Here is a 25,320-nt window from a genome sequence, read left to right as displayed (position 1 = left end):
CAAACAGACCCAGGATGGCGGGGGGATGGCTTCCATCTCCACCTCCAGGGGACATCCAGGCAGGCAGCTCTGACACTGGGGTCCCGGCAGCCAGCTCCTAGGAAGGGGAGGCCTTTGATCTGCAGGGTCTCCCAGAAGGCCGAGGCTCCTGATACAGTGGGAGGACCACCGAGAGCGCCCAGGGGACTGAGGGGAGGGAAGCCCAACAAAGGGATGGAAAGAACGGGAAGACAGAGAGATGAGGTATAAAAATCTGTATTTATGTTACAAAGACAGAACGGTACAGCACAGTCCCTCCCGGTGAACAGGCTTGGGGGGGGGGTGGCCCTCTCTTTCCAGCGAGGATCTTGTTACATGCCCACCCGGCCAGCACCAGGCCCCCTGGGTGGCACCCCCAGCACCAGGCCCCCTGGGTGGCACCCCACCCCGACCCCCGACTCTGGCGTGGAACCTGCCCTGTGTCCAAGACATGGCTGGGGAGGTGTGGGGTCAGAGTCCTGCGTGCATGCAGTGGGGAGGGCCCGGGTGAGCTGGCCCCGTAAGAAACAGGGATGGGAAAGTGGGGGAAGCCTGCCTCACGCAGCACATGGGGTTACCGGAGCCCCACAGGAGGCAGGGGTCTTCAGGACCGTGGCCAGGCGCACAGCCCCGTCACCAGGGAAGCGAGCTTGGGTGCCGAGCTTCAAGACCCGCCCTGTGTAGGGAGGGCCAGGGCCGCTCGGAGGGGGGCCTTCCTACAGCCTCCCCAGCCAGCGTGGCCTGCGCCGAGGCGTGGGGGCTGCCTCACACCGTGAGGGTGTGGACCCAAACCCAAGCCCAGGCTTCCAGGATCTCAGCCACCAAGAGCCACGTGGGCGTGAGGGCAGGTGGAGGAAGGGGCCCCGTTCTGGTCCCGGTTGCTTTCTGCAGACCCCACGACACTCAGGTTTGCTCTTAACGACCCCCTGGTCCCCCTGGCCATCAGTGCAGGTGGCCGGGGGAAGGGAGGGCACGTGAGCAGCTCCAGCACAGACCCTCACTGGTGTCTGCCGGTGGCGAGGAGAGACATTTGGGGCCCCAGCATCCCTGGGTGGCCAGGGAGGCCAACCTGCCAGCCCCCCAGTCCACAGGGGAAACATGGCTTGCAAAGTCACAGGCTGAGCATCTCCCAGCCAGGAAGGTCAGCTGAGGCCACAGTGGTCACCTGAGGAGGACTCTGCTGGCCAGAGAAGAACCTCTCCCGGGGGTTGGGGGTGGCTGGAGAATTGATGCTCTAGAATTCAGAACACAGAGCTCCCCAGGGGCCTGCAGTTGCATGTCCTAAGGAAGGCTCTTGACTGTGGGTGATCCAGCCCTGCTCCGAGGGTGTGGGGTCCTTGCAAGGAACGCTCAGCGGATGAGCTCAGGTGGACACGAGAAGCCCCTACGGCCACACGGCCCCAGAGGAGCCGGAAGGGGGCACCAACAGCGCAGTCTGCCTTGCAACCACAACATGCAGCGGCGTCCCCGCCTCGAGCCTGCTCCCCGCCACCCTCCCAGGCCCCCGGAGGGCAGGTTCCGCGCCAGAGTCGTCTCCTGGGGCCCCGTGTGCCTCAGCAGGCCACCCTCCTGGGGTGTCCATCGGCGCTACCGAAAGTAGACGCAAGTTCCCCATCCCCTCCCCGCCGCAATCTGGAGATTGGCTACAACGCACCAGACAGGGGGCAGATGCTACTAGGAGTCGGCCCCCAGCCCCCCACCCAAATATTGCTGTGTGGTCCCCGGGGACGATGCCTTGGGGACAAAAGGCCAGGAGAAGCCTCCTAATGCCCAGGCCTGTCCACCCAGGGTGAACGTGTGTCTTCAGAAGCTGCCAGTGTCTGACATCCGGAGTCCTTGCTCAGGGTGGGGAGAAGGGAGGCTTCAAGCTGGGTACAGGAAGGAACCTACTTTTAGGGTTAGCGCCCCCACACCCCAGACCCTAGGTCAGACTGCGCAGCAGGGGAGGGGGGTCGGGAGGACCACAGGTCACGGCCCCTCCTGCTGGGGGACAGAGCAGATCCCTGCCGCCGCACAGCCCCCGGGCTGACCTGGCCAGGCAGTCTCGCTCCCAGGGGGCTTGGCTGCGGGGAGAGGGCCAGGAGGGCACCTGGGGGCGTCCCGTGAGCCACGCGGGAGATGCTGGTGGTGGTGGTCGGGGTGGGGCCAGACACGGGGCACAAGGCACACTTGGACGACGGTGACAGACGGACGAGTCCCTGAGACGCCGGGTCGCTCCCACCCCTCAGCAAACAAGGACGCGATAACGGCTAGGAAAATAGAGTAGAAAAAATCTTGTACAGGAAATAGGCGGCACACAGCAACAGCGGCCGAGTCAGCAGAGAACTTTCTCTTTAAAAATGTTTCTCCTTCGTTTTGGGGGAAAAGCTTCTCTCCTGGGAGCCCTGTTCTGGGCTGCTGAGAAGTGCAGCAACTTTTTGCCTGGTGTTGTTTTAAAGGGAGGTGAGAGAGCCTCTGAGGACCCAGTGGTTTCAACTCCCAGCCCCCGCTGGGAGGAGTGCCTGCCCTGTGCAGTCTGGGCAGGTGGGCTGGGGGTGGGAGGAGGGAACCAGGCACAGGCCAGGGGCCGGCATTTGCCCAACTGACTCCTGAAGGCCCCGGGACGTGTGCCCTTTGGGTCCAGTGACCACCTCTGTCTGCATGTGTGCATGTGTGTGCGAGCAGGCGTGTGCGCCTAGGTGCGTGCGTGTGCGCATCTGAGGGACCTAAGAACAGAGCAGAAGCCGCCCAAATCAGGGTGGGGTAGCCTGGCAGTCCCCCCAGAAGCGCAGCCCTGGCTCCTGACGCCTGCAGGTGCAAAGGCTGCCGTCCACCCACCGGTCCCAGGGTGCTCACCCGAGTCCCGCCCTTCACGGATCCCTCCGTCCACGCCTCAGGAGCCTACGTGGACCAACAGACAGATGGACGGATGGATGGAGAGCCACGCCTTCCTTCCTCGGTCCACTCCTTTCTGCTGGGATCCAGGGTTGGGGTCTGAGCTCCCCGTGGTGGTCATTAAGCCCCTCACACGGCGCCCGCCGAAGTTTGCAGCAATGACATTTAATACTTCTGGAATGATTGGGTATCTGAGAACACGCGCTGGGCGGCTATGCTGGGCTCCCGGATGTGGGAGCTGGGCCCCGCCTCCCGAAGGGGTCCCTGCCCGGGTGGGAGGAGCGGGTGGCGCGGCGGGCCCTGACCGGCAGGCGGGCAGCCTGGGCGGCGGCGGAGCTTCCAGAATGGCACAGCAGTGGGCCCGTGGACAGGCTTCAAGGACTGGAGGGTCGACGCGCTCGGCCGGCCGGGCGGGCGGTCGGGCCGGCCGAGGAGCAGGGAGGGCAGCGCCTACGAGAGGCCGGGGCGGCCTGGCCGCCTGCAGGGGGGCCCGAAGCTGCCGTGGCTGCAGCCGCCGCCCCGCAGGCTGTAGTGGTCGTCCACGTCACTGCTGCTGCCCACACTGTCCAGCTCGCCGGGGCCAAACTCCATGCCCTCGACGTCCACTTCTGCGGAGAATGGACGGGGTGGGTCAGCGCCGGGCCCCCCACTGTCCCTGGCCCTCGGGGCACCCGGCATAGCTTCCTCATCCCGTCCCGGGGGCCACACCTCGAGCTAGCACCGCCCCTACCCCGCGGCTGCCAGCAAGCCAGCCCCCCACCCCGAGGCCCACCTTGCTCCGAGTCGTCGGTGGAGACGGCGGAGCCCGTGCTGTCCGTGCGCACGCGCTCCAGGCTCTGCGCCGACAGCTGCTCCAGGCGCCGCTTCAGGAACCGGTGCTCCCGCTGCAGCTGCTCCTTGATGCTCAGCGCCCGCCGGTCCTGCTCCTCCAGTTTCTGGGGGGTGGGGGGACGGAGCTGTGAGCCTGGGGGTGGGGGGTGCACCCCAGGGCACCCAGCCTGGGCGGGACCCAAGGGCCTGATGCACGCCTCCTCACCACCCTCCCCCGAACCCCGGAGTCTATGCTGGGCGCCCCGCCCCTAGCCGTGCTCTGCGTCTGCTGACCACCTCCAGAAGGCCCGCGGCCACTAGCCAGCTTGACCAAACCAAGTCACGGGTGGGCCTGGAGCCCGGGACAGCGCCACCCAGCCCTGGCCTGGCACTCCAACTCAGAGGACACCCTGCCTGCACAATCCGGCAGCCGCCTGCCTGCCTGCCCTCTGCACATTTCCCGGGGCTCGGAGCCGCAGCTTCTCCATGAGGGCCCCAGGGCACCGGCTGAGTCCCCTCGAGACCCTGCCTGGGGGAGCCCACACCCATGCCGTTGGGGGGCCCTGAGGGAGGACTGAACCCACCCTGGTGGGTCCCCAAACCCACCCCTCAGTCTTAAGGCCTCGAGGGCCAGCCCCTGGCAACATCTCACCCAGCCCACACCCCACTGCCAGCTGGAGAAATCCCTATGCCCACCCAGAGCCTCTCCCCACGCCAGGGCCTTGGGGGGCAATCTCAGCCCACCCCCCCCAACCCACGCCCCACAGAACCCAACCTGCACCCACTGCGGCTGAGCCCCTCACCGACCAGAGACCGTGGGCCCCCGTGGAGCCCCTGCTGGGCGGTCCACAGCCCGTCCTCAGGCCCCGGGGCCCCTCCCCAGGGTGGTGGGGCCGCGAGGGGGCGCCCTGCTCACCTTGATGTGCATCTTGGCACGCTTCAGGAGGCTCAGCGTGGTGTGGCGGGTGCTGTCCGGGCCCAGAGGCACTAGCTGCTTGAGTTGCTCCAGGTAGAGCCGGAGTTTGGCTCGTCTGAAAGACCCAAAGACACGACGGTCAGGCAGAGGCAGCTCAGCCCGTAAGGCAGGTCAGTGGAGCAGACTGGGGGCTTGGGGGGTGTGGGACCAGCAGACTCCCGCACGGACCTGACTGCCCAGGGCTGCTCCCGGGCGCCCCTCCCAGCCTGGCTGGCAGCGCCCCCAGCCCCCTGGCACCCACGGCCTGCCAGAAGCCCCAGGGGAGGAACAGGCCCTGAGGCTGGGCCCATATGGCCAGTATAGCCCCTGGGGTCCTTGAGTGCTGCCGCCAGGCTCCGAGAGCCCCAGCTTCCCTGCTGTCCCCTCCCTCCACGGTGGGGTCCAGAAGCTTTGTGGGGACAACTTGAAGGAGGAGAAGCAAGGATGCCAGTCAGGCTTCCCGGGGTGCAGTGGTCCAGGACGCCCCTGACGAGCTTTCCACCCCCTGCCTCGCCAAGCGCAGGGTGCTCTCTGGGCACTCTCGTCACCATGGCAATGTGAGTCCACCCGCGTCAGGGAAGGCCACGGACAAGCCCCCGACCCTTGTCTGGGACCCCTTCAGAAACTGCCTCGCTCTAATCCTGTGCCTGTGTCCATGCAGGTGAAAGCAGTCTCCCCATGAAACCCTAAGACCCAACAGCATCTGCTCAGGTAGGGGCCTTGGGCGAGGAGCTGTGACCTGGAAGCGCCCTTCCTTCCCGACTCTTTCAGCAGGGCGGGCGCCAGGCTCACCCTCAAAGCACGCTGATGGCCAGGGGCCTCTGCTATGCCCACATGCCCACCGGAGCCCATGCAGGCCACCCGAATGATTTCCAAACCAAGCTGCCCGCTCAGCCGACACTCTCAGGAGAGGCACAAGGGCAGGCACCCCAACCCTGGCCAGGCTCTCCTGCCCCGCTGCCCCGCCACCACTAGAGCTGGCGCACATGCCCCCTCCTCGGGCGCCAACCCTGGCAGCTCCACCTTTCAATGCCCTGGATCCAAAGCCAGTCTCCCTCAGTCTCTGGAGGGAAAGCGGGCCGTGATGGCCATGTCCCGTGGACAGAGGGGGCCCCCAAAGGGCAGAGACGGAGGGCGCAGGATCCGCCCCCACCGTGATAACAGCCCCATCTAATGGGGTGAGGGCTGACCCAGCTGCCAGGGCCAGCCACCCACGTCCACACCGCACCGTCCTGCACACCAGCCCCTTGCAAGCTGGCACCCCAGCCCCAGGCAGCAGGGCCTAGAGTTCTCCAGGTGAACTTGAGCTTGACCTTAGAAAGAACATCCAGAACACAAGCCTGAGGCTGAGCTCAGTCCCCAGGCTGCCCGGAGCAGGGCCATGGGCACGGGGGCTGTGAGAGGCGCCTGCAGTGGGCTCACAGCCCGACAGCCTCAGGCCCCAGCGAACAGCTTTGTGCACAAGCACGGCTCGCAATCAGAGACCCCTAGGGGCCCCCTGACCTGCCACCTGCAGCCAGTTCCCGAGTGGGGCTCCCCGTCCACTCAGGCAAATGGCCATGCTTCCAATCCACCATCTGAGTACACACGCAGTACGTGATCTTTTGTGGAAAACCAGAAGATGCAAATCAAAAGGGAAAAAAATGAATGAAAAGGACCCCCGTGTTCTGCCACCCAGAGACAACCATGTCATCTGAGGCTACTCCACGTTTTCATGCCATGACCAGAGTGGATGTGTCAGCAGACAGAGCAGCCTGTGTGACAAGTGACCCAAAGAACAGTCAAAAAATAAAGCAGTAAACGCACACGAGAGACTCCACAAGACACAATGAAGAGCAGGAAGCACGCGTCTGCACGTCACGTGGTTGCAACATTTATTTCTTTGGCTTTGTGTGTTCGTTTCTAGTTTCCAGGTTCTCTATGCTAAAAACCCACACGTTACTTTTACAATCAGGGAAAGACACATTTGTACAAGGAAGAAAAAACACAGGTAAAAGACAAATAACAGCGGGGAAATATCTGCAATACACATAAAAGACAAACTGTTAGTATTCGTGACATTTTCAGCTCGCACACTCAAAAATAAAAAGAGGAATACCTTTATGTAAAAACAGGCAAAGGACACAAACAGACAAGTTGCAGAACACGAATGGCTAATCTAACACAGAACCGACACCATCTCACCGCGACCTAGGAAAGGAGAACTCGCCCAGGAGATGTTGATCTGGGCTGAAACAGAAAACGTGCGACTCGCTGCTGGGCTGCCCAGAAGGCACTCACAGCCTCCTTGGTGGGATGGCAGTTCTGACGGGAGGCTCGACCCTCAAATGGCATTTCTAGGTCCAGCATCGTGGCCCCATGAATCCGTTTCCGCCTCCACACCCACAAGACCCGACCCAACCCGACGGCAGTACCGTCTGCGCTTCCTGGAGAGCCATCACGAAGCACCCCGCAGGCGCCCAGGACACAGGTGGACAGTGTGCGTGGGCGTCGGGGGGGAAAAGTCAAGTTAGGAAATAGCGGGTGGCAAGGTTCCACTCCCATCCCTGAGGACCACGTGGGAGAGATCGGAGGCTCGGCACCCAGCTGCCTAGGACGCTGCCCCTGGGCTGGAGCGTGGGGGCTGGGGGTCCATGCTTGCCCACGACGTCCGTGAACAGAGTTCTTTAGAAGTCAGAAAGAAGCTTCTCAAGAGACAAGGAGAAGCCACTGGCTACAGCCACGCCATGCTCAACTCAGGATAAGCTGTCCAGCCAGCCCCCGGACAGGGAGCGTCCAGGTGGGCCGCAGGGCTAGTGGTGGTGCCCTGGGCAGGCCCCAGGGTCCATCCCTGTGGGGAGCGGGCCTCCCCACACCTCTCAGAGCCGGAGGGGTGTGCCAAGGAGCCGGGCGGCACTGGGCTCGGCCTGGCCCGCCTCGGGAGCTGCTATAGCACCAGGCCCTCTGCCAGCGCCCCGCGGCTGCGCCCGGCATTCCTAGGAGCTCTGAACACCCGCCGCTTCCTGCAGGAACCCTGTGTGGACTGGGGGGGCAGACCCGCATGACTGCTAATGGCAGCTCCTGCCCACAGCTCAACCCCTGACGCAGGCCCTACCACCTTGTCGCCGAAAGCCCCACTCCTCACCAGGAGCCCCGGGCCCAAGGGACAGGGCGGCCGTGTTCTGAAGCACCCCAGACCTGTCTCCAGGGCAGAGACAATGCAGACAGTGACCCACAGACCCTCAGGAGCTGAGACAGGGGCTGAGAAGCCCGCTCCCCCTCTGTCCCCCTGTACTGACCGCTGTGAGGGGGCAAGGCCTGGCGGAGCTGCACCAGGCGAACGGGGCAGCTGCCCCGCAGACCTCCTGTGCAGGGACCCAAACGTAGGAGCCGAATAACCACGTCCATGCTGGAGAGACAGAGGTGAGCAGGGCTCCACCCAGGGCCCCGGGCTGGCCTTTGGGGTGGAAACTGCCCCACCGAGGGATACCAAGGACCCCCTCTCCCCTACAAAAGCAAAAGCCTGGAGCTGAGCCATGGGTGTCAAGGGGCACAGCCACTGCGGCCCAGTCACCGGGTCAGAAGCCGAGCACTGGCCCTGGAAGATTGGCCAGACCTGCTGTCTCTGCAGAGGGGACAGAGGAGGAGCAGGGCAGGCTGGGTGGGCTAGGGGGGCCGCCAGCTCAGAGGTCTGGGAAGGGGAAGCCCACCGGCCCAAGGTGGCACACCTCCAGGGAAGCCAGCGTCCAGGGAAGGTGACCCCCAGATGCTTCCTGCCTTCCCCGAGACAACAGGCAGCCCTTCCTGTGGCCAGCAGCCAGGCGCATCCGGCACCATCCCAGGCAGCCACGGGCCGAGCCACAGCTGAGATCCCCAACACGGTCCCCAGCTCCAGGACCCCAGGCTCTTCAGAGCTGACCATGCCTGCCTTCGGGCCGGCCAGGAACAGAGGCCCCTGCGCTGGGCTGGACAGGGGGGTATACAGAGACCCCAGGCCACCCACCACCCCACCACTGTCTCAGAAGGGCCCCCCGAGGCCCAGCCTCAGGACTGGCTCTGGGAGAAGGAGGCTGAGGCCAAGGCCAGGGTCACAGGCAGCTGCAGGGATCAAAGGCCAGCCCTCGTCCCCTCCTCCTCCTCCTCGGGCTGCCGTGGCCTCGTTGCTTGCCCGCCTCCATCATCATCCCCCTCTGGCTGCCCTGGGGGGGCAGTTCTCCAGGTGCCACCCCGGGAAGCCTTCCCCAGGGCACCCCGCCCCCGCCGGCCCAGGCTCCGGGCCCCAGTCGAGCCTGGCTGTCTCCCTCAGCCGGGGAGCCACCCAGGGCCAGGCTGGCTCTCTCAGGAACCCCCCAAATGCACAGGAGCGGTCCAGGAAGTTCGGCTCCTCCGGAGAACACGGCGTCCTGTCCCCACTCAGCGCCCGCCCAGCAGAGGTCCCGATCCCAGGGGGGTGGAAACTGGCGCTGCCGTGGGTGTAGGCGTGGGGGTGGGGACATGCAGAGAGCTGGCTGAGCTCTGGAGCAAGCTGTCCACCTCGCGTGCAGACCCCCGGTCCCCACCCCACTCCAGGCCAAGAGAACAGGGAAGAACCAGCCTGTCCAAAGACAGGAGCCAAGATCAGGAGAAAGCTACTGCTCACATCTCCGGGAATCACCCCTGGTCCCGGCCTTGGGGCTCCTGGACGCACCCACGGCTCCCCGTTGGTCCTGCTGGGGTCGGTCACAGGACACCTGTCCCAGAGGCCGAACCTGGCCAGGCCTGATCCCCCCTGCAGAGGGAGGCCCGCAACCGGACCACAGGCTGGGGCCAGCCAGGGGGCAGAGGGCCAGTGGAGGGCACAGGGCCCTGGGGTTCATCGGGGCGGGTCAGCCTCTCCGGGCCACCGTGCTGTCCTTCTCACCGCAGGGCCCATGCTCCTCAGAGCATGCCCGGCTCTGTGGTCAGCAGGCGGGCATGAAGCAGACCTCCCCCAGATCCTGCCCGGGGCAGAACTTCCCATCAGGCCCACGTGGCCAGGCCCTGGCTGCCCACCCCACTGCCTATGGACAGGACCACTCGGAACTCCTCGGAAGTCGGGCCACAGGGCTCCCGGGGCCCCAGACCAAGAGGGCCGAACCCTCCTGGTAGGTGGCCAACATCCTAAAGGCTTAAGGAGCTGCTCCTCCAAGGGTTCGGACACCCCAAAACAGATGGGCTCCTCCTCCAGGGAGCCAGCCCTGACTGACACACAGCACACAGGGCCCCGCCCCAAGTCCCTGACCCTCCACACAGACCCTCTGCTTCTGGATCCCCCAGGCTGAGCTCCCAAGGGCAGGAAGGACCTGGAGCCCCAGCCCCGCCATCTGGCTTAGCAGAACCGGGGAGCAGAGCCCAGCCGCCTGTACTCCCCGGACAAGGGCCCGCCCAGCAGCGTGTTGAGCCAGGCCTGGAGGCAGAAGGCAGGGAGAGGGGGTGAGGGGTGGCTGCAACACCCCCTCGGCAGAAGAGCAGGTGGGACGAACCAAGAGGCTCACACGGGGGGTGAGGGAGAAGACTGCTTACCTGTGCTTTTCTAGTTCATTGTGTGAGGACCTGTTTGGAGAAACAGAGATAGAGCTCACTTCACTGCCCACCACCAGGGCTCGGGGGTGCGCGCCCCGCCCTGGGGGCCGGAGACCTCAGACGACACACAGAGGGTCTGGGCCTCAGGAAGGCGAGGGCTGGGGCAGGCGAGCAGCAGCTGCCTGGAAGCTGGCGGAGCTCGCCCCCGGTAACCAAGAGATAGAGGGGTGCTGCCGTGTCCAGGGTGCCCAGCCAGGAGGGCCCCTTCCAGAGCGGTGGGCCAGGCCCATGGAGCAGCAGGAGCCGGCCCTGGGACTGACCACCCTCTGCTCCCAAGACGGCCGGGCACAGAGCCACCTGCGTCTTCAGCTGCCCACTCCGTGAGGCCAGCGGGGCACTGGGAGCCACCTGGGCTGGCACAGAAGGCCAAGCACTGGCCGGAAGGCAGAGAGGCCAAGCCCGGGGACCTGAGCACCCCGGCCCAGAGTCACCAGCCAGGGCATCGCGCCACCTCATCCGGCTCACACAGCCACAGGCTCACAGCTCGCCATTCCCACGGGGACACCCAGCGAGCAGAGTGGTCCCGGGCCTTGGGGCATCAGCCCAGAAGGCAGCCTCTGAGACACGCGTGCTTCTGGGCCAGCAAGGAGACCAAGGCTGGCCCTCTGCGGGGCTAAGGCCTGGGAGGACCGGCCTCTCTGGGGCCGGTAACCCCCTCTGCTGCCCAAACCCTGCCACCTTCGGACGGAAGCACAGAGTCCGAGCACCAGAGAGAACAGGGCCACGGTAATGCCCTGCAGGACAGAGGCAGTGCAACCAAGTTCCCGGGTTCAAGTCACCCTCTGTGTCCAGGCAGGAAGGTGGCAGGCCAGCTGGGGCCCTGAGGCTCCCCAGGCGCCTCACAAGTGGGCAGAGGACCCAAGCCACCTCGGAGCGCAACCAGACGGGCCCCAGGCCTGCACCCCGCTCCCTCCAAGAGCCCTGCCACCTCCGCCTGCCCACCCTCACCCTCCTGCTCCAGGAACCCAGAGTCAGGTGTCTCCCACCCCAACCCCATGGGCTCATCTGTCCGGCCTGCCTCTGCCACGGCTCAGGGTCCCAGCACAGCCCCACGGGCCCAAGGCCTCCTCTTCTCCCACCTGGGCAGCTGGCTCCTGGGCCGCCCTGTGGAGCCTCACAACCTCCACGTTCCAGGGCCTCGAGGGCTTCGCTGGTCACATGGACTGGGCAGGGCGCCTCCGAACCTCTGCCAGGGCTGGCGGGGCGGGGGCACAGCCGTCAGGCTCCTTGCTGGCCTGGATGCCAGCCCGGCACTGCAGATCTGTGGGTCTGCTCGCTCATAAGGGGCGTGAGGGGCTGCCAGTGTCCTTCAGCGAGGAGCCTGGCGGCCTGACCCTCATGGATGGAGGCAGTGCTGCTTGGGCAGCCTGGGCACACAGAGGGGCCAGAGCCCTCCTGAAGCTCTCCCCTCGTCCCCGACGCTTGCGGAGCCCTGTGGGGAGATTGTCACTTGGGTCCCAGGATCACAGCAGCCTGGGGAGGGGAGGGACTGCCTGCCTAGGGCCCTGCTAGGTGGGTCCCTGGTATCACCACTGGCTCCTCCCTTTAACCCCTCGAAAGAGGCACTCTTGTGCCCGCTTCCCTATAGGACCTGATCCCTGACCAGGGGCCAGCTCCTGTCCCCTCCTGCTGAACCAATGCCCCTTCCAGTAGCCCTGGAAATGATGGGGGTCACCATCTCCCCCAGCACGCACTGCCCTTTTGCCCCACCTCCCAGGCCTCATCCTGGTCCCCTCTGTGCTCACCCCTTCCCCCACCTAATGGGGACACAGACCTCGCAGATGTGCAGCTGCCCCACCAAGTCAGGCCTTTACATCCTATGCCCTGAACCACCCAGACCCTGGTCTGGGCTGCCCGATGCCCTGCTGGGCCAGGACAGCCACGTGGGGTGCCCTGGGAGCCCTGGGGTGACTAAAGCACTGGGCTCCCCCAAGAGGAGCAGCAGGGAGGTGCACCCTGGCTCGGAAGACCCTCTGGGTCAGTCCCAAGTACCCTCGAGGTCACCACCCCTGCAGAGTGCTGGGGGCAGAGGGCCCACCTCGGAACAGGAGTCCTAGAGACGGGAGGGTGGCCCTAGCAAATGGTTCAATCTCCTGTGCCTCCCTTTCCTCAGCTCCAGAGATAAAAATAACATCTCCTTCATGGGGCTGGGTGGCCATTAAGTACCACGGTGCGAGAGAGCCCTAGCTATGCTCTTGGTCACCGGCTTTGGGTATCCGAGCCATAGGACTGAAAAGTCACCGCCCAAAGTTTTCCATGGATGGCAGGGTACTTGGAACTGTGGGAATCAACAGCAGGGGCCTAGCTGGCTCACCGAGGAGGCTTGAGGCCGTGCTGTCCCCCCACCTGTACACATCCTGCCCCAAACGGTCCCCAGTGGGGGACCCGGGGCTGGGACTCAAGAGGCATGTCCAGCCAGAACAGATGGAGACTCCGCCGCTTTCTTGCCAGGCCCAGGGCGCCAGGATGTCACAGGAGATGGGTCCCTGTGCCAGCCTTTCTGTTTCCCAAGAACGAGCAGGCCACAGGAATGAGCCGCACCCTCTGCCAAGAGGCCCCCAAGCCCCCTGGAAGTGCAGCTCCCAGCCTGGTGACATGGGCCAGAACCAACATGGGCCGCTGGGCACCACCAGGTGTGCTTGGTTCCCAGGGCAGCCAGAGAGTGGAATCCCCCTGGGGGCCCTAGCTGAGGGTTCCCTCTCCCACCCAGACACGTGCACCCGGGCTTTCGGGCTTCCTCAGCCTGGGTTACAGGCCAGCCTGCAGCACACCAGCCTGCAGCCTCTCCTGGCCCCTTAGGAAAACGGCCTCTGACCCAAAAGACAGGGACCCTGGCACTGATCGCTGGAGTTTCACTTGGGTCAGGAGGCTGGGTGGGAGCGGTGGGCACTGTGTGAGGGCCCGGGGGCCCGGGACAGGGCCTCCAGCCTGCAGATCCCAGGGGCCTGGGCGCACTCGGCCCAGCAGCGGGGCTCGGCTCTTAGCGGAGATGCAGCCCGCCGGCCCGGGCAGAGGTCAGGACCAGCGGCCCACGCTGCTTCCGCACCGAAGCTCAGTTTCCCCAGACCCCGGGGGCACCGGCCGGCGCCCCTGACAACTTTCTTCCCGCGCGGAAAAGTCCAGAACAAGCCTGGGGCGGAGAGCCGCCCCGGGAGGAGACCCCGGGCGACGGGCGCTGTACGCGTGGCACTGTTTACGCGAGAGGCCGAGGAGGCGCGGCCCGCGGGGAAGATGGCGACGGGGCGGGCGCGGCCGGCCGGGCGGGGCCGCGGCGGCCCGGGCGCCTCCTCCTCCAGGCGGGCCGCCGGGCCGCGCGGGCCAGGGCCGGGCCCGGGGCGGGGAGCGCGCTCCGGGGCGGGCGGGGGGCGGAAAGCCCCGCGGCCCGGGCCGGGGAAGGGGACGCAGCGCGCGCGCGCAGGGGGCGGTACCTGTTGTTCGGGGCCTTGCGCACCAGGCCGGCCGCCTTTGTTTTCTTCCTGGCGAAGTCCCCGTCGAACGGCAGCACCGACGCGTAGCCGTGCTCGGCCTCTGCGGACAGACGGCGCGGTCAGCGGGCCCCCGGCCCCGGCCCCGCCCGCCCGCCCGCGGTCCGGCCGCACAAAGGGGCGCGGGGCTCTACCTCGGTCCCTGCGCTCCAGGTACTCGGCCGCCTCCAGCAGGATCAGCAGGGAGTTCAGCTCCATCCTCCCGCCTGCCCGCCCCCCGCGTGCGCGCTCCGGGACGGCGGCGGCCGCTGCCCGGCCGGCTCCGCTCGCCGCCCGCCCCGCGCGCCCGGCGGCCCCACTTCCCCAGACGCCCGCGGACTCCCCGAGCGCTCGGCCGCCACCCCTCCGCCCCGCGGCCCTCAAATTGACACATAAGGGCGAGCGGCGGCCGGCGCAGCAAATGGGAGCCGGCGCTCGGGCGGCGGGGGCGGGCCCTGGGCCCGGCCGGGACCAATGGGAGCCGGCCGCACGCCTCGGGCGGGGCCGAGAATGTTGACAGCTGCGAGGATCCGCTCCGATAGGCCCGCCGCGGTAGTAACAATTTAGAAGCCCAAGCTTAGCAACAGCACGTGGGGGCCCGGCCCCCGCGCCCGCCGATTGGCGGCCGGCGTGCATGTTAAGTAGGCGCCTCGCGCCTATTGGCCCAGAGCGGGCCATGTAAAGTAGGGCCGGCGGAGCCAATGGTCGGCCGCGGGGCGCGCGGCCAATGAGGGCGCCGCGGCCGGACGCGTTGCCGAGAGGAAGCGGAGCGCGGCTGGGCCGCCCTCCGCCCGGCCCCGGCTCGAGGGCCCGCTTGGGCTCGGGGAGCGATCCGGACGTCCCGCCGGTCCGCCGGTCACTGGTCCGCGTCCTCCGCGCAGGAACCTGTCGCCCCGAGCCTGCTGCCGCACTGGCTTCGCGGAAGTTCGGGTCCTCGCGGTGTCCTCGGGGGTCTCCCGAGAGGCTGCAGAAAACTACGACCCTCCCCGCCAGACACAGCGTGACCCCGGGAAAGGCTCGGGCTCGGAGGAGGGGCGTAGACGGTCTGAGTCTAACGGTCAGGCTTTCCTGAGGATCTCAGTGGGGAAACTGAGGCCCACAGCAGGAGGGGGCGCTCAGGACCGCCCAGTGGACCCTCGGGCGGAAGGAAGAATCTGAGCAAAGAAGGTGGGCAACGCTCTGCCGCCACAGTCTAGACGGGCTCCCATGAGTAGAGGGCTGCGTGACCACGTCCGGCTCAAAGGGCGGGGACATTCCAAGAGGCCAGCACTTGTCCCCTCTGGCCACCGAAGCGCTTTCTAGGGAATAAAATTGCTTTGCCTGGGAGGGGAGCTCTCATCGAGCTCCCAGCTGGCTGGCGGGTGGCCCTAGTGACCCCTGACCTTAAGCTGGCCCACAGAAGCAGGACTGGCAGCCTGGGGGTGGGGGGCAGCCCCAGATGGGCCTCAGTCCCACTTGACTTTTCCCTCTCAGAAGTTATTGAGATTGTTAGCCCGGGAGCTCCTGCAGAGGGGCCCTCGGCCTGGAGAGTGTGGGGTGTAAATGACTGGACTCCCCAGTGCTGCTGCCAACAAAACAGAACAAACACTAAAAATCAGGCACGTGCAGTCCCAGGACCTATTGACCGTATACATGCATCTCCTTGGGTTTCCACACCCCAGTTTACAAGCAAAAAGACTGGGAATCCTGAGGTTTAGGGGCTTGCCAGGGTCTCCCAACATTCCCAGCAGAATGGAGATTAGCACTGCCAGACATGTGACCCAGGGCGGGTGACACAGGAGTGGAGACCAAACCACCTCCAGGCCCAGCACAACTTGACCTGAGAAAGGGGGTTAGGAGTGTGTGCCCTCCTCCCCTCCCACCGCCCGGGTGGCAGAACCCAGTGAGGAACTTGGAAACTGGCATTAGACAGCCCTGCGTGGACATTATAACAACACTTCCAGGGAACTCCCTGGCATTCCAGAGGTTAGGATTCCTGACTTTCACTGCCTAGGGCCCAGGGGCAGTCCCCGAGCTGAGAATGGAGATCCTGCAAGCTGCAGGCGATGCGAAAACAAACCCGCAAAACACTACCTGGATGCTGGTTCTGGCCCTTTCTGTCCCGCTCCACAGCCACCCCAGGGTTAGGGCGGATCCCTTGCAAGCATGAGTGCCGGGCCCTCCACTCAGTGGGGGGGGCGCAGCAGAGCTGTGCAGTGTAAAGCAGGGCCGGGGTGCATTGCGGGCTCTGGGTGTTGGAGGCAAGACCCCTGGCTTGCCACATGGTCAGGCCACCCCTGGTTGTGTGAGGGATGCGCTGCTGACTGCAGTTCTAAAGCGGCACCTGTGCCGGTGTGAGAACACCTGCTGGACCCCCACCCCCCTTCCTGCTGAGGGGCCTGGGGTGCGCTCTGGCCGCAGCGGGCAGCACAGGGGCAGAGATGTGACTGCAGGAGTGGGGGTGGTCCCCACCTTGCGCCACTGACTACATCTAGGCCTTTGGGGGGCCCCCATCCCCCAGCCACACCCAGGATGGACCACTTCCCTGTGCCTGCGGGGTCCACACTGCCTGGGCACCCCCGCACAGTGAGGGGAGGGTGGGGACGTGGGTCGGCCGGTGTGGGTGAAGGCGTCGGGGTCCCATTGCAGGGGACAGCCCTGTGGCGCCACATGGGTCGAGCGGCGGATGGGGGAATGGAGAGAGCCAGCAGGGGCGGTGGTCCCACCCGGCCCGACCTGCGGCTGTAAGCAAGCCCAGAGCTCCCCGGGGAGAGTCCAAGGCCGCCAGCCGAGGGTGCTGGGGCGGGGGGAGGATGGATGGGGTGGCCTTGCCCAGGGCCCGTCAGGTGTCACACGCAGAGCCTCAATGCGCGCCCCCCCAACCCCCCGTGGAAGGGGTGATGTAGGCACTGAGGGCTGCCCTGGGTCACCGCTGGCTGGCCCAGGTCCAAGGATGGCAGGGTGACATCCGGGGACCGTTCCCTAGAGCAGGTCTCCAGCAGGGCCCAGTCACCTCCTCCAGGCAGCCTTCTCTGAGCCCAGGTTGGGCCAGCAGCCTCCTGGCCTACCCCATCTCCCACGCCTGCCCAGCTCTCCCTGCCCCTTCTGTGCAGAGACCTATCCTGTCAGAGTACGACCCCGCCGAGGCCACGCTGGAAGGGAGGAGGTGGGCTTCAGAGGCCTCCTCCCTCTGGGAGTCCAGGCCCCCACCCCTTTCCTTCACTTAGCGTCCATGACAGGCCCTGGACCTTTCCCACCCACCCCAACTCCCCTCCCCTCTCCCAGGCCCCCAGCAGCACCCCCAGCCCACATTCCCCTCCCTGCCCCTTCTTCCAAACTCTTTTCCCCGCTGCCCTTAGGAGAAGCCTGGTTCACCCCAGGACTCCCAGCCCTGGGGGCTTGGGGAGAAGTCACGGGGCCTGAATCCAGGAGGCCTTAGGGGTCTGTTTGGTGGGTTTCGTCCGCCACCCCACCCCTGCCTCAGCTTCCCTGTCGTCCGCCACCCCACCCCTGCCTCAGCTTCCCTGGCCCTTAAAAGAGAACTGCACACCCCTCTCTGGGCACCGGAGGACCGTAGGAGGAGTCCTGGGGGGAAGCTTGTGAAAGGCTGGCGAACTCGCCACCCCCAGGATCCTGGGAGGGAAGGACCCTTCGGGAAGACCGTTTCCTGACTTCTCCCGTGCTGACCGGGCCCTGGCTCCCTTGCCCTGGACCCAGTATCTAAGGGCACATGTCACCTGGCCCTCAGCCAGCACACACACTGGGGACACGCCTGTGGCTCTCAGAAGAGTGGCAGAAAGCACCCCCGGGGGAGACGGTGTGTGTGGCCCTTCCCCTCCAGAACGCCCTCTCCCGCCGCCAGGGTGACCAGGCCCTGTCCTGCCTCCTCTCTCGCCTCCTCGGTCACCGGGTGGGGGTCCTGCTGCCCCCAGTGTCCCCAGGCCCAGCGGTTTGGGGAGGAGGCCGGGAGTGAGCAGTCAGGGCTGGAGCCTTCCCCTAGCCCAGTGCGGACCCCGGGCGGTGGCAGGTTCCGGCAGGGACCGGGGCATAGGGACAGAGATGAGCTCTGGGGTCATCTGTCGGGCTGGAGGGCCCTGCCCAGCCCAGCTCGGCGGTCAGCCTGCGAGCCGCCCGCTATGTGCCAGGACTGGGGGCGAGCCCCCCGGGGCTCCTATCACTGGCCCCTCCCCCAAAGCCAACCCGGATTCTTGTCTGACCACAAGACCTCGGCCAAGTCCCTAAACCTCTCTGAGCCTCGGTCTCCCCAGCGATAAACTGGAGTTGGCAGTAGCGGCCTCAGGGTGTTATGGGGTGCAGTGAAGGCTGCATGGGAGGCCCTGGGAGGCAGTGTGCCAGGCGCAGGGCAGGGGCAGGAATGGCAGACACACTGACATCAGACCCAAATCAGCAAGTGCTTCTTTCTCTAAAAAGCTTTGTATTTCTCTTTGGCTGTGCTGGGTCTTCGTTGCTGCGTGGGCTTTCCTCCAGTTGCAGCGAGTGGGGGCTGCTCTCCAGGTGTGGTGGGTGGGCTTCTAGTGGCGGTGGTCCCCTCCTCATGGAGCGCAGGCTCAGCAGTCGCGGAGCACGGACTGAGTCGCTCTGTGGCACGTGGGCTCTTCCTGGGCCAGGGATCAAACCCGTGTCTCCCGCACTGGTGGGCAATTCTTTACCACGGAGCCACCAGGGAAGCCCATAAGTGCCTGTCACTCTGTGCCCTCCACGTAGGGAGACGGGGGCAGGGCCTGGGCAGTCACAGTCAGCATCAGGGTTCTGTCAAAGGACACACAAGCCGCCTGGGCAAGGGCACGGAGAGCCTTTGAAAGAGTTTAACACCCAGAATACCAGAAGACAAAAAGATCAAGGTGCGTGAGGATGTAACAAACGCCCACCTCATCAACACAACGTCCATGTCAGTTTTAGATGTAAAATAAGAAAAAAAGTTCATTACATTTGTGAACAATTTGTGGGGTTTTCCGACTGTACTCAATGACCCCTAGACAATGTATAGATGATTGTCTTAATGTCCAAAAGTGTCCAAAAGCAAAACAGTAAGATTTTCTTTTAAACTTTTTCTCGGGGAAAAAACCTACAAAGGAGGGAGATGGTGCAGTTTGAGGTGCCCGCTGTGGGGTTGCGTGTGGCTGCAGGCGGCTCAGGGCCACCAGCCTGCTCCTCTCCCAGGGCCTGGGCCCAGGCTGGGGGGGCAGGACCAGTGCCCAGCTCAGCCCTACTGCTGCCCCTCTGCCCCTACCAGCTATCTCCAAGGCCCTTTCTTCCCAGAGCCCGGAGGAGCACAAGCCTGGAGCAGACAGCAAGCCTCCTCCCTCAGACAGTAGGGGCTTCAGGGCTCACCCCAGCATCCCTCTCCCAGTCCTACTGTCTGCATTCTCTGGCCTAAGCCTTCCTGGCCTGTGTCCCGCCTCTCCCAGGAAGCCTTCTGGGCTTTCCGGGACATGCGCAGGTGGCCTTCACTTGGCCCTGGCTGCTACACACCATCATAAGGCCTCACAGTCTCCAACTGGATGCCCCGAGGGCCCGAGCCCCTATCCCAGGCCCCCAGGCATTCAGCGGCTTCTAGACCCAGAGGGCAGCAGGGCAGGCTTGGACAAGCATTCCCTGAGCCGCCTCGATCAGAGGGTGCTCAGCTCACAGCCCGTAGGGCTCAAGGCGGTCCTGAGTGATGAGGTGGGGAGACAGCCAGGTCAGAGCAGCGACCGCAGCTATGCTGCGTTACTGCCTGCGATGGAGCAGTGGGGGCCCTGGGTTCTTCCCGCCCAACCCATCCTCCCCCCGGGGTGTCCAGACCACAGATCTGACTGTGTCCTCCCCTGCTCGAAGCCCAGTGTTTGGTGCCTGGGGTGACCCATCTATACTCCACCCTCACCAGGGCCCTTGCCACTTCCAACTGGGCTGTTCTGTGTCTCTGAAGCTCTGGTATCCCACTCTCCCGCGGCATCCTGCCCACCCCGCAAGGCTCAGGCAGCGAAACCTGCTTGCTCAGCCCCCAGACCTGCAGACCCCTCAGGGCAGGCCAGGTCTGGAATGTGGGGGTGCTCATCTTTGCCCAGTTCAGGTGCAGGACCCAGTCCCTGACCTGTCCTGAACTCTTGGAAATGAACACACCAGCAGAACCCAGGCCACATGTTTTTAAGCCTTTGGGCTGAGGTTGAGTTTAAGCTTGTGCCAGCCGGGAATCTGTCTCTCCCGTTTCACAGACAGGAGAGGTTCCGAGAGGTTTGCTGACTCCTGCAACAAGTCTGAGACTCTGCTCTGAAAATAAATGTGTGGATGGGGGCTGAGGAGTGTGGGGGGGTGCCCTGCCTGGGAAGGCTGCCTGGAGGAGGTGGCTCTGGGTGGGCCTAAGAGTAGACAAGAGCCTCCAGGACTCTGGGTTATGGAGGTGGCTTAGGGCGGAACTTTGGGTCCTGATCACCTCCCCCCTGGAAGGACTGATGCTGAAGCTGAAGCTCCACTGCTTCGGCCACCTGATGTGAAGAGCCGACTCACTGGAAAAGACCCTGATGCTGGGAAAGACTGAAGGCAGGAGGAGAAGGGGACGACAGGATGAGATGGTTGGATGGCATCACTGACTGGATGGACAGGAGTTTGAGCATGCTCCTGGAGTTGGTGATGGACAGGGAAGCCTGGTGTGCTGCAGTCCATGGGGTCACAAAGAGTCGGACATGACTGAGCGACTGAACAACACCTCCCCCCAACTTCTGCAGAGTCCAGAGAACAAGAACAGCTGGGAATGGCCGGGAAGTTCCCCCTCCATGGTGTCAGCCCCCACCCTCAACCCTGGTGGTCTGAAGTGCCCACCTTGACCAAGAGCCCTCTTGCCCACTCCGTGCTGCTGTTAGGGGTGTGGCCCGCCCTGCCTGTGATCCTTGCTGGGCCAGGACCCTCTCTGGTTCCTCCACCTGCCTGCAGGACCTGGAGAACCAGTGCCTGGCTGCTGGGTGCCTGTGTGCTGGGGGCCCTGTTCCGACCTGGAGTGCCCACCACAGTGGGACAGCCCCTGCAGGCAGGGCTCTAAGCCCCCACACCCTGGCTGCCAGGCCCCAGTGGGAGAGGAGGCGGTGGGCGGGGTGCCCCCTGGTGGCCGCTAGAGGCTGCAGCAGGGGCCTTGGAGGAGCCCAGACCCGTGGGGGAAGAGGGCTGTACCCCAGCCCTGCCCCTCCCACATGCTGCTGGACCGCCAGCCTCCAGGACACCAACAGTCTTTCTCTTCTCCTGTGCCCCCGCCCCGTGTGGGTGTCCAACTGTCTGCTGGCCTGCCTGGGGTGCTGGGCAGGGTGGGCGCACAGCGGGGGAGGCTGGAGCCCATCGCAGGGAGTGGGATGGGGTGGGGGAAAGGGTGGTCACCCTTCTCCTGGGGGCTGGCAGGAAGCCACGTCCTGCCTTCCCACTGTCCCAGGAGCCCAGAAGCCCTCCCCTTTTCCTGGAGAAGAGTGCACTTGAGCAAGAACCCCATCATGTCCCAGAGAAAAAGGAGTCCATCCGTGCTCACAGGAGAAATAAAGAGTGTCTGCAATCCTTAAATAGATTTATGGAAATGGTTTTGAATTACAGCATTTAGAAAATAAAAATAATCTCAATACATAATATACCCTCCATTATATACTTTTCTTTCCCACACAAGCTGCTTTTTGTGCGCATATATTCCATCGTCAAACAGTAATTGAATTTTATGCTATAAAAGAAGCAGTAGGTGTGTCATCTCTCTAAAAATAAAACTGCAATCATCATTGCAATGTGAAGCCTGAGATTGAAGCCTGAGGAGGTGTCCGTGCTGGGGCCTGGGGCCACTCTGGGGCCAGGGTCCCAGGGGGTCAGAGAGATGGGAGTAATGGCAGCCAAGAGGTCATCACCGGGGTCCTCAGCGCCCTGGAGTGCCCTGGCCTCGGAAGCTGGGATACCTCTGCCTGCTGCTTGGCCGCCCCCCAGCCTCCATCAGCTGGAGGACTAAGGTGGGCAGACCACAGCTGGCGCCGGCCGCTTGCTCAGAGGACTGCAGGGTCTGCTCTCACGTCCCCAAAGAAATGAGACATGTGGTTTAGACAAGGTCCTGAGGGGAGCAGGGGGTGGGGGACTGTGGGCGCAGGGCCCTGGAGACAGAGAGGACAGCCTGGTCTTTCCCCGTTCGGCCAGCTCATGGGGGAAGCCCTACGGCTGCTCTGAGTCCCCCCTCTCCGGCAGGTGAGCATCACCCGCCCAGGAAGAGCAGACCTTCCGCTACAGCTGAGCCTCAGACGGCATCTCAGCAAGGCAAGGGGACCCACCCTGGCCCAGGCCTGGCACCCCAGGTCCCTGCGCTGGCTGCAGCTGACCTCCGTGGGCGCCTGCACCGGGCCCGAGGGCCCTGCGGGCGGGGGGCGGAGGCACTGGAGTTGTGGAGTCCGGGCGCCCGCAGCCCCCGCAGCGGCGGGGCCAGCAGGTAGATGATGCGGCGAAGCCCCTCCGGCCAGCGGACGGCCCGCCCAGGTGGCGGAGGTGGGGCGCGGCAGTCGGAGCCCGCTCCCTGGAGTCCTGCGGGGCCCGCGGGCTCGCGCGCCGTGTCAGATGCCCGCCTTGTCGCTGTAGAAGGGCGTGACGTGGAACATGTAGCAGTGCGTGCACACGCGGACCGGCTTCACCTGCCCGTAGCGCGGCAGCGGCGCCGAGTGCGAGGAGCAGCGCGAGCAGAAGATCTAGAAGGCGGGAGCGCGCGGCCGAGTGAGCGGGCTGGGGGCCCTCCGCAGCCCTGCGCCTCCCGTCTCCCCTACCGCGGCCTCGGAGGGACGGCCAGCAAGGGCGGGAGCAGAGCCCTGAGCGCCCCTGGCCGGCCGGCCTGCACGTGCCTCCCACCCGGGCCAGGGGGGCAGTCGCCTGCGGGGCTCTCCCGCTCCCCAACTTGGGGCTAGGACCTTCAGGAAAACCTGGGGCAGGTCTGGACCAAGAGGCCAGGCTGAGGAAGGGCGTCTTGGCCTTACATCAAGGCGGCGGCAGGCTCCAATTCAGACCCTCCGCCCCCCACACCCCCCACCAGACCCCCAGGTCTGAAGGGCCCAGGACTGGACCCTGCACCATCGCACTTAGGGGCTGTGTGCCCGAGGCCGCGTTCCTGCGTGCTAAGTCGCTCAGTTGTGGCTCTTTGCTGACCCCATGGACCAGGCTCTTCTGTCCATGGGATTCTCCAGGCAGGAATACTGTAGTGGGTTGCCATGCCCTCCTCCAGGGGATCTTCCCGACCCAGGGGTCGAACCCAGGTCTCCATGCCTCCTGCATTGGCAGGCGGGGTCTTTACTGCCAGTGCCACCTGGGAAGTCCAAGACCACACCCTGTGCCAAGTCAGAGCAGGGCCCAGGGCTCACGGGTGTCTCTCTGCACAGTACTCCTAAGTCCTCGCCAGCCCCAGAGCATTGATCCTGATCCCTGGACCTGGGCCTGGGTTCTGCAGATGGTCCTGGGATGTCTGAGGTGGCAGCCCAGGGGGCTGCTGGACTGCCCCGGCCGCCCACCCACCTACCTTCCCGCAACTGCGGCAGTGGTGCTTCCTGCGGATGACTGTGAAAGGTGCTTTGCAGGCTGTGCAGAAGCCGCAGGCCTCGTCCGGGACCCACTCGGGCGGGTCTGTGACAATGACAGTGGGGGATAGGTCAGCCCGAAGCAGTGGCGGGCGGCGGCAGTGAGGGCCGGTGGGCTGGGGCGGGGGTCGGAGGCTGGTGGTATGCAGGAGCATCCGGTCCTCGCGAGGCTCCTTACTGGCTAGGTATCAAGACTGCTGGCCAGGCGCGTGGATCGGACCCCTGCGGCAGCAAGCTGCAGGTCGCCCCAAGACTCAGGGCGAGGTCCACCCAGGCCACCCTCTCCCCAAGCCTCTCCCGGCCGGCATCCAGTCTGGCAGGGTACTTAGGCAAATACGGGGGCTGACAGATGAAAGAAATCAACCCCCTTTGTCAGCCTCCCAATCAAGGCTCTGCTGGAGCCTCAGGCGCCCCCGCAGCCCCGCCCAACCCGGCTCCAGGGCAGGTCAAGGGAGGTGAGGGAGGGGATGCGAGGGAGGGCGTCTCCCGGAGACGAGGCTGGCCCCGCCCGAAGCTGGCCCCGCTCCCACAGGTGCAGCGCCGGCCCCCCACGACTGATCTCACTGGAGGGAGACCCTGGGGACCTGCTCTGGAATTCGGGGGGCGGGGACTGAAGGCGCTGGGAGAAGCCACCTTGTCCAGACGTGAGGTGCCCAACCTGCACCAGCCGCGAGCACGGTGCCAGGAGAGACCCTGGTCTCCGGCCCCTCCTCCCCAAGCTGTGCCCGAGGACTTGCCCTCCCCAGCCTGCTGCCTGCAGACCCCCGCCCCTCCCACCCTGCCCTGCAGGCTCCTGCTCTGGCCCACGCTCACGCCCCAGCCCACCGCAGTGAGGCCTCCTCTCACATTTCCACCCTCTCCGTGGAAAAACCCTGAGCATCCCAGTGATGCCTGGACATCACCGGTCGGCTCCTGGGATCACGCCAGGCCACGAGGCCAGCTCCAACAGGCAAATCCAGACTCCCACTCGAGGAGGACAGTGAGGATCCTGGGGGCTCCCAGGTCCTGCCCTGAGAGCCGCATGTCCCAACGGCCTTGGTGAGGGACCCCCACTGGAGGAGGGCTCCGCCCGGAGCCTGCAAGCCAGAGCAGAGGGGAGACGTCCAGATGGGGTCCTGGCTCTCTGCTCAGCCCACTGGTCCCGGCCCCTCACGCACCTTCCAAGTCTCCGTCTCGGGTCTTGGCGGCCAGCTCGGAGGACGACAGGGTCTCCTGGCACAGGGCACAGTCCTCCAGGGCTGCGCTCCGCAGGGTCTGGGTGACTGGAAGAAAGTGGGGCCACTGGGCTCAACGGGCCACCACCCATGCCTGGGCGGTATGCCTGGGTGCGGCCAGCGGAGGGCAGCCCCCAGTGCACAGTCCCGCCCGCGGAGGGGTTCACTGGGGCCCTCACCCACTGCCTGGCAGGCAGGGTGCTGACCCGACCCTGGGAGTCTGTCTATCTGAGTGCCCCCACGTGGGCAGCTGGCCCCGGACCCATCCACTGTCTGTGTGTGGTCAGGTCCCCCTGGGCCATGGCCCCAGGCGGGCAGGAGACCAGGCCTGGCCCCGCGCCTGGGGCCCACACTCCTTGCTTGCAGAGGCCACCCACATCACTGCCCTTCAGCAGTGGTGGTCCAGAGGCAGCCCCACCCGGAATCCCTGGGTACGTGGGCGCAGTGCGGCCCAGCAAAGTGGGTCCCGGGAGGCAGAGCTGGGTGGGCACACAGGACAGACTTCTCCCCGGGGCCTGGGCTGGCTGCCCGGTCCCTCTTGAGCAGAAGCCCCAGGGACGAGGGGCCGCTTGCCCAGAACCGAGCCTCAGCCCAGAAGAGGTGGGGCCAGCAGGGGTGGTGCCCCTCCCCCACGCTGGGACCTCACCCAGCCCTTGCCTCAGAGTCCCCTGCCTGACCCCTGCTCCCTCCCCAGGTGACCGTTCAGAGTAAGTGTGTGTGTGTGCGCGCGCGGGTACGTGGGTGAGTGCACACTCAGGTGTGAGGCAGGTCTCAGAGGGCCACTTCCTCCTGGAGCAGCGGGACCCGTGTCCCCTCCCGGACTCTGGGTTGGCGTCTGGTTGCTCTGACAGATGGAATTC

General features: G+C 65.3%; 2 protein-coding genes across 3 annotated transcripts in view; both read right to left on the bottom strand.

The window, feature by feature from the left end:
- Positions 1 to 239: 239 nt before the first annotated feature.
- MXD4 (MAX dimerization protein 4) lies at positions 240 to 14,057 on the bottom strand. Of its 2 annotated transcripts, XR_008687066.2 has the most exons (7): positions 13,857 to 14,057; positions 13,666 to 13,765; positions 10,178 to 10,207; positions 4,619 to 4,733; positions 3,665 to 3,827; positions 2,854 to 3,500; positions 240 to 2,267 (listed from the first exon to the last, which is right to left on the bottom strand). XR_008687066.2 is itself a non-coding variant. In XM_055434737.2 (6 exons), the coding sequence occupies exons 1-6, from the start codon at positions 13,918 to 13,920 to the stop codon at positions 3,343 to 3,345; spliced, it is 630 nt and encodes a 209-aa protein (XP_055290712.1). In that variant the 5' UTR covers positions 13,921 to 14,057; the 3' UTR covers positions 240 to 3,342. The 2 variants fall into 2 exon arrangements, 1 of the variants encoding a protein (XP_055290712.1); XM_055434737.2 differs by having other exon boundaries at positions 240 to 3,500.
- An 8,181-nt stretch (positions 14,058 to 22,238) lies between these two features.
- The window catches only part of ZFYVE28 (zinc finger FYVE-type containing 28), a 100,086-nt gene continuing 97,004 nt past the window's right edge, over positions 22,239 to 25,320 (bottom strand). Inside the window, exons 11-13 of the mRNA XM_055434842.2 lie at positions 24,404 to 24,508; positions 23,189 to 23,292; positions 22,239 to 22,370 (exon numbers count right to left, since the gene is read on the bottom strand). Coding sequence (XP_055290817.1) covers positions 22,239 to 22,370; positions 23,189 to 23,292; positions 24,404 to 24,508 — 341 coding nt within the window. The remainder of the gene's footprint in view (positions 22,371 to 23,188; positions 23,293 to 24,403; positions 24,509 to 25,320) is intronic.

The sequence above is a fragment of the Moschus berezovskii genome, chromosome 5 (assembly GCF_049115385.1).
Source record: "Moschus berezovskii isolate FMDL1 chromosome 5, NW_MosBer_1.0, whole genome shotgun sequence".
In the NCBI taxonomy this organism is placed as follows: Eukaryota; Metazoa; Chordata; class Mammalia; order Artiodactyla; family Moschidae; genus Moschus; species Moschus berezovskii.
The sequence above is the reverse complement of the archived record's forward strand: the minus strand, read 5'-3'. Positions and strand labels throughout refer to the sequence as shown.

Coding starts and splice junctions, on each gene's coding strand:
- MXD4 (XM_055434737.2), bottom strand. CDS start 13,920: ATGGAGCTGAACTCCCTGCTGATCCTGCTGGAGGCGGCCGAGTACCTG. Junction 13,766..13,856: donor CCTGGAGCGCAGGGACCGAG/GTAGAGCCCCGC, acceptor GTCTGTCCGCAG/AGGCCGAGCACGGCTACGCG. Junction 4,734..10,177: donor AATGAACTAGAAAAGCACAG/GTAAGCAGTCTT, acceptor TGGGTCTTTCAG/ACGAGCCAAACTCCGGCTCT.